Genomic DNA, 8,025 nt, shown 5'->3' with positions numbered 1-8,025 from the left:
AAATAAATAAATATCTCATAATATGTATGGAAGTAACTAGCCAGTGCTGTTGTTCATTCTCTGGCTGCTAACTTGTTCTTTACCTCTTGTTGATGTGTTTGTACCTGGTTACCATAGAGCAGGGGTGTCAAAGTCCCTCCTCGAGGGCCGCAATCCAGTCGGGTTTTCAGGATTTCCCCAATGAATATGCATGAAATCTATTTGCATGCACTGCTTTCATTGTATGCTAATAGATCTCATGCATATTCATTGGGGAAATCCTAAAAACCCGACTGGATTGCGGCCCTCGAGGAGGGACTTTGACACCCCTGCCATAGAAGTTAATTTTACCCCAGAAAAGATGCTCCTCAGATTAAATCACTTCTGAATATTTCCATAACAGTTCTAACTTAATAACCAAATAGGACAGGTCAGAATTACAGGGGAAAAAAAGAACTGTTTTATTTGTATTCCTATCATTTCAACATTGTTTTACCCACATTTGCAAAGAAGACAGAACCGTTCATATGTTCATTTGTGGGAGCTGTGACCGCAGCTCAGGTCTTCATAGGAAATCCCTTTAAAAATGAATGATATGAGTTGGTTTCCTCAGTCCAGTGACCAAAAGACTTTTGAGACATGGTTTTCTGTGCTTTTTTTTTTTTTTTCCGAGCTAGTGACAGTTCTGGATGACGTGTTCCTGCGCAGTCCTCGCCACCCTGCTAATGGCCCTTTGATTAATGGGTAGTGTGCAGTTCCCCCTGCTGGAAATGGCTATGAGCATGACAGCTTGTATACAGTTTCCAGCATTATACTGATTTTTAAAGTGTACTAGGGAAGGTTCATAAAGGCAGTAAGGCCAATTGTTCCAGCTCTATCACACAGAGAACCCCACATGACAAACCTTTCTTGATCCATGATAGTTCAAATAATGCATGCCAGTGCGTCAGATACTTTTGGTTCAAGTCTTTTCTGGTGGCTGCTCCGAGACATCTGACTTGCATCACATACAAGCTAATTTATCGAGAACTATTAATAGGCACGGAATAGGAGAAACCCTTCAATTAATCCTGCTCTATGTGAGTTGCTGTTACTGAAAGGCTGCCATGATGACTTGTCAGCCTCCTTCCTATAAGAGAAATAAAAAAGCACATTTAAGCAGAACATACACATTTGGCAGGCTCGTTCTGCTTTTGTAATCCATTAGTTTCAAAGTGGTTTAGCAGAAAATGAGCAAAGAAACAGAATATCCAGCAGTGCAGCTTATTCTTTAGAGCACAGTGCTAACGGTATCAAAGTCCTTAGTGATCTGGGTACTTGGCAGAGATTTAAGGTATTTTGAATGCCTACTGGCATCTTCTTGATTATGTCTAACATAGTACACGACATAGGTAATAACCATGGCAAACCAGCCAAACATTATGATGAACATGGCCACATCTGTCGTCTTCTGCTCGAAACTGCAGAAATCGATCCCTGAATCGAGGAGCCGGATAAGAGACTTCCCAGTGTATTCATCTTGCACAGATGTGTGACATGTAATCTCATCCACGGTCTCGGGATCAAGCTGCAGTTCCTGTAAGGCCACTTGGAGGATGCATTCGCAATGCCAGGGGTTATTAGCAAGTCGGATTTTAGCTCTCACTTTTGCTAGAGCTTCCTTGGAGATACTGTGAATATGATTATTTGAAAGGTCCAGAAGCTTCAGCCTTTCCGTCATCCCTGTGAAAGCTGAAGTTCCTATTTTCTCAATAGAGTTTTGAGATAAGTCCAGCTCCTGCAAGTAGTTCAAATGTCTGAAAGCATTATCAGGGATCTGGGAAATTTTATTAGCATTCAGTTTCAAGAACGCAGTCTCTGCTGGGATATCATTTGGAATGCCTACAAGGTTTCTTGAATTGCAGTAAACGACCATTAACCCAGCATCATCTGAGCAAAGACACTTTCTTGGGCAAGAGGTACCCATGTGAAAACAGAAAAGAACCAAAAAAATCCCTCCTTTTGGAAACAACTTTGCAAACTTAGAAGTCTTCCAAACCAGAATCATTCTGATTAGTCTGTTCAGAATGTAGAAATATGTTTTCCCAAAGTTGCCGAGTACAACCGGCAAGGTTTCATTTATGGACAGGAGTCATCTGCCAGGCAAGTGAGAAGTGGGAGAAATTCCAAAGCATGTTCTGGAAACAAAAAAGGAAACACTATTTATTGTAATAGGACTCACATAACCCCAGTGTTGAAGCAATTGCATTGGTTACCCATACAGCAAAGAGTTCACTTTAAGATTCTTTCAACTATACATCAGATTTTGTATCCTGTTTCCCCGGTTGTCTTACAGGTTTTTTGTTGGTTGTTTTTTCTAAAAAAAAATTATCGGCTTAGAAGGTGTTTGAGATCAGAAAATAGTATGAAACTGAGTTTAGAGGGCAGGATGTCAATCTCTCATGTCAGGATTGGTGCAACGATGCTGGCTGGGGCAGGTGCCAAGCTTTGGAATGTGTTGCGTGGAATTTTGCGATACTGTGCTGGGAGGATGAATTTTAAGAAAATGCTAAAATCTCAACTGTTTGTTAGCGCATTCCTGTATTAGTTCTTTTCTTTTTTTTCTCTTTTATGAGAGCTGTTTGCAATTGTGTCTGTATGTGGTGTTTACCCTGTTTTGATTGTAATCTTTGTAAACCGTATAGTTAATATATGGTATATAAATTTTTTAATAAATAGTACCATGAGCAGGAATGCTGTACAACAAAATTGCACCCCCTTGATATATTGTCACCTTTGGTGTGTATTTGATTAGCCCAATAAATAAATAAAAATAAATAAATAATTGCTGTCAATTAACACCAATTATAGCCAATAATTGGTCATTAACAGCAATTAGCAGCTTATTAGCTAATTCTTATGCATGCAAATGCTCTTACTCTATAACTTATAGACTAAATTTTGTATTTATTTATTTATTTGGTTTTATACCCTGTCCTCTCAGGAGAGATCAGAACGGGTTACAAGTTTACATAAAAAAACTAAGCATGGTAAAATATAACATGACAAACTGGCACAGTGTGACACAGCATGACGAGGTACAACAAAACGTAGGATGGCAGCTTAGCATGATAAATATAATATCGTAAGCCATGGCAAACACAGCATGGCAGACATACGGCGTCTTTTACAAAGGCGAGCTAGCGGCTGCGCTGTGCTAACGGCCCCGAAAACCATAGAGATTTAAAGGGCTTCGGGGCTGTTGCCGTGTGGCTTTGTAAAAGAGGCCGATAGTATTATATATACAAGCGCATATTTGTTGTTCTTCATATCCTTGCTTTCTTATTCTTTTTTATGAGGCTGCTATATTAGATTTTATGCTCAGTTTAATGCATCATTTATATATTTATATTCCATGTCATACATCCGTGCTTTTGCTTTATAGACTTGGTGTATTATGTCCTGTGCGCAGTTTGATACATTATTTATGGTCTTATTTTGCCGCTAGTCCATGGTCTAAGTCAAAAAACCCACCTAAAGTCACCAGATAAGCACTGCAAACACATAAAACAGACCCCCACACACTACCCCAGTGATCACCAACCTCCCCCCCACCCCCATAAAAATTGTAATCATAACCTTAAAATTCTGCCTCCAGACCACCATCACCTGGCCGCCTGGCATAGGAAAGCCTAGTCATCCAGCACAGAGGCAGCTTAAATCATCTTGGGGGTGGGTTACAGAGAAGAGGACCCATGCCCATAAGCCCCTGTAATCACTGCATTGATACTTAAACATGTGCACTGCCCTATACACCCCCAAAACCCTTTTTTACTGGCATATAAGTGGCTCCTGCAGCCATAAGGGCTATTGGGGTGGTAGATAAGTGGGTCTAGGGGATTCTGGAGGTGGTTTGGGGGGGCTCACCATGACCTATAAGGGAGCTGTAGGGAGGAGAAGACATGGCACCCTTTTTGTGAAGTTCACAGCAGTGCCCTGTAAGGTACCCCACTATTTAGGTGGCATGTCTGGGTGTGCAGTCCATCACTTTGCAGACCCCTCCCACGTCCAACAGGGCTTGTTCTAGGCGTTTTGGACTTGGACAGAAAGTTGGACGGAAATGTGGTATAAAGATGGACAATTTAGTGACTTGGACGATCAGATCTGCAGGATGTATAATTAGACGATTTTCGAAATGAAAAAAAAGTTGGACGTATCTTTCGAAAATGTGTCTTATGCTCTTTTTAACTTTGGACGACTTGCGAGATGGACGTAAACGGACTTAGACGTCCCTTTTGATTATGCCCCTCGACATATATATTTATGAATTTGCCATTATATATCTCTTGTTTGGTTTAATACATTATATATTGTTTTATTGATTTGTGTAAGTTTTATGAGTGTATTGTAAGATAGTTTATTTATATAGTTTGATTTGTCTTTTTATGTTTCATCCTTTTTAGTACTATCAGTCCCCTGAGGAAGGCATTCCAGGATGCCGAAACTGGGATCCTAGTCAGGACTTTTTAATGACATTGTGACTTTTATCGCTAATAAATGTAACTGTTTGTGGATTTAGACATCTTGCTTGCCTTTTTTCTTGTTTGTCTGTCACATATTGAGGCAAGTTTCTTCTTTCATTCTTTCTTTGAAACATAGTATGGCAGACATAGTACAGACATAGTATTATATATTCAAGCGTAGCATGGCAAACACGCTAGACAGACGTGGCTAACCTAGTATGACATGACAGTATGGCACTTAATATGGTAGAACCTGGCACGGTGGACATGGGATAACAGATATTATGTAGTGGATATAGCATGTGAATTTGTAGCGTGGTAGACATGGTACATGGTGCCAAAAAATTGGCACCAATAAAAATGAGTGCTAAGCTAGAAGTGGCGCTCAGGGGGAAATTCTATAAGAGGTGCCTAAAGATAGTCACCTAAAGATAGTCACCTAAATAAATAGGCACATAAAGTTAGGCACCCAACTTAATTACCGTAGTAAATTGTCTTCAATTATGAACTTTAACAAGTTCAATTGAAAAAAATAAAAAACTATTTGTGAGATAGGCACAATTCTATAAAAGATGGGTGCCTATCGCATGGCGCCTAGCAGCACCTAACTCCAAAGTAAGCATATTTAGGGGGAGAGAAAGACTTAGGCACCACTAGGCACAATGCTTTAAAGGACTTAGACACCTATAATGTAGGCCTTTGAAACCCTGGCCTATTGTACAAGCGCCTAAAATTTAACTTGGGCGCTGCTAAGCACAATTCTGTAATAGGCACCTAACCTTAGCAGCCTATCTTTTTTAAGCATCAATTATAGAATCTGTCTGTCAAGAATTGGGCTTTCACGGAATTTAGAGTTGAGTGTCATTTATAGAACTGCGCTTACTGCAGGATTCTCTAAACAGCGCCAGTGTTGGTGGCTGCTTTAAAAGAGGCCGATCGTGTGTCAATCACGCAACGGTGCCTCTGGGAAAGACAGATGCTAGAAATGTAGGTCAGGGTTTTCAAGGCCTATATTTCAGGTGCCTATCTTTGATGTGCACCGTGCCTACGTAGGCACTTTATGGCGCCTAACACCACTTCCAGCGCTAGGGAAGGGGAAAGGGATTGGGACTTGTATACCGCCTTTTTGTAGTTTTACAACCACACTCAAAGCGGTTTACATACAGGCACTTCAAGCATTTTCCCTGTCTGTCCCGGTGGGCTCACAATCAATCTATTGGAGGAATGGCCTAGTGGTTAGGGCTGCAGCTTCGGTACCCTGAGGTTGCAGGTTCAAGCCCAGTGCTGCTCCTTGTGACCCTGGTCAAGCCACTTAACCCTCCATTGCCCCAGACCCATTAGTCAGATTGTGAGCCTACTGGGATAGATAGGGAGAAATACTTGAGTACCTGAATGAAAACCACTTAGGCTATAAGTGATCTATAAATACGAAAAATAAATAAATCAATCTAATGTAACTGGGGCAGTAGAGGATTAGGTGACTTGCCCAGAGTCACAAGGAGCAGCATAGGGTTTGAACCCACAGCTTCAGGATGCTGAGGTTGTAGCTCTAACCACTGTGCCACACTCTCCTCATGCCATGTTTATAGTGGCATTAGGCGCTGGTAGGCACCTCCGGAGGTGTGATTCTAACACCTGTTGTTGAGTCACCAGTAGGCACTTCAAATTTACAGTTAATTGGCATTTCCGTGTTGTTAGGCACTGGTAGGGCGCCCGTTGGTGCCTAAGTTAAGGCACCATTTATATAATTTTCCCTTCAGTGCCCAATTTTGGGTGCAAAGAGTTACACCGAAATCAGGCGCAGATCCCACTTTTTTTGTAACCCTGTGCACAAATTCCAGGCACTCACCTGATCCACACACGCCTTTCCCATAGCCATGCCCCCTTTTCATATCCACACGAACAATTTACATGCAGATCCTGGTGCCTAAAGATGAGTGTGTAAATTTCAATTAAGGGCAAGTAGCACCGATAATTGATCATTCACAACCAATTATTAGTACCAATTGACTCATTAAGCAATTGCATTGCTCGCACACATTGGGTGTGTCACCCAAATTACATGCAATAACTCAAAAATATGTGGTACAATTTTGCCTCATTCAGAGAAATCATATCAAATCGAAAGGCCGTTCTAGCTAATTTATTACCCAAATTACATGTGCACAATTTTTAGCACCACATACAGAATTAGGGCATATGTGTGCAACTTTGCACACTAATCGCAAAGTTGGGCCTGAAACATTTTAGAATTAGGGGATCTCTGTATAACCGTAAGTTAAGAACTATTAAACTCACACTGATGTATACATGCAGAAGATTTTACCAGAGGTACAAATAACTGACATATGTATAGGTCCATGTCATACCCTTAAAGAGCTAAAAGTGATTTTTGCGTCCTCCAATATTTCCCTTTTGAAACAATGAAAGACAAATAATAATACTGTACAGTAATTATTATTGTGTCTTCTTGTGTGGTATATCACAGCCAGTGCTGACTGGTTTTAACTCCATTAATTCCGGTACTATTTTGCTTCAGGCACTAATTAGATGGTCTACAGTTTCATCTTTGGCTTGGCAAAATTGGCATTTGCTGTCATTTGAAGTATTTTCAATTTTAGCTTTCATAACATTATTATTATTATTTAAATAAGCAAAGAAAGATAACTTTCAAGATAAATATTGTTCCTGTCTTTATATGTCCTTTTAGTCTCTTTGTCATGGTTTTTATTTTAACCTTAGACATTTGGTAAACACTCCTTCTCTCATATGAAGAGCTTCAGTTTTGAATAATAGCAAACTTTATAAATAGAGCACACACTTTAAAAAGTGATTTACTATTAACCTGTATAGCTTTTAATCTTGACCATGTCTAGTATGTTTTTAAAGCAAAAATCTTACTACAGGAATGAATGGTTAATAAAGTTAATCGGAAATGCTTTCATCAGTTTAAGTTATTGTGAATGTAAAATAAGTTACCTTAGATGAAATAAGGTGATTCTCCATGCTGTCCATCTGGTTGCTACCTTTGGTCACTTATCATCTTTTCCCCCAGCTTCATGTAATTGACATGACAAAGCTGTTCAGTCAATGAAAACAGTAGCAAGAGTTGTTAGAAAACCCAGCTCACTACTTGTTGCCAGTTCAGTTCTCATTGTGCCTCTCTTTGCCACTAACAACAGCATGTGCGTTCGAAGCCAATCACAAGGCACAAGTTCTGTAACTGGAGTCTTTCTCCCCAACAGCAGTAGCCTGTCGAAATAATCCTCTGATTTTTTAAAGCTGCAGTACACATTACCTTCCTTGAAATGTTGATTTGGCTTTGCTTTTTCCCCTTTTAGTTTTATTCTGAGAGCGCTTTTCCTTGCTTCTCTAATATTTGTTTTCTTTGTATGTTGTTTGGAATAAAGGACTGGAACATGTAGGCAAGCATTTTATGTGCTTTTATAAAATTGACTGGCCATTTAAATCAACTGTCTGGGGCTAACGGAGCATTTTTAATGGCACTTAACCGGATAGTGCTGCTAAAAGTAACCAGTTAGTG

The 8,025-nt window shown here is 40.0% G+C and overlaps 1 protein-coding gene across 1 annotated transcript; it reads right to left on the bottom strand.

Moving 5' to 3' along the window:
- Positions 1–454: 454 nt before the first annotated feature.
- Positions 455–7,635, bottom strand: LOC117361466 (leucine-rich repeat-containing protein 3-like). Its single transcript, XM_033946851.1, has 2 exons — positions 7,461–7,635; positions 455–2,156 (listed from the first exon to the last, which is right to left on the bottom strand). The coding sequence occupies exon 2, from the start codon at positions 2,024–2,026 to the stop codon at positions 1,250–1,252; it is 777 nt and encodes a 258-aa protein (XP_033802742.1). The 5' UTR covers positions 2,027–2,156; positions 7,461–7,635; the 3' UTR covers positions 455–1,249.
- Positions 7,636–8,025: the final 390 nt, after the last annotated feature.

Source organism: Geotrypetes seraphini, chromosome 5 (assembly GCF_902459505.1).
Source record: "Geotrypetes seraphini chromosome 5, aGeoSer1.1, whole genome shotgun sequence".
NCBI lineage: Eukaryota > Metazoa > Chordata > Amphibia > Gymnophiona > Dermophiidae > Geotrypetes > Geotrypetes seraphini.
This window is presented reverse-complemented; position numbering and strand designations above follow the sequence as displayed.

Coding starts and splice junctions, on each gene's coding strand:
- LOC117361466 (XM_033946851.1), bottom strand. CDS start 2,026: ATGATTCTGGTTTGGAAGACTTCTAAGTTTGCAAAGTTGTTTCCAAAA.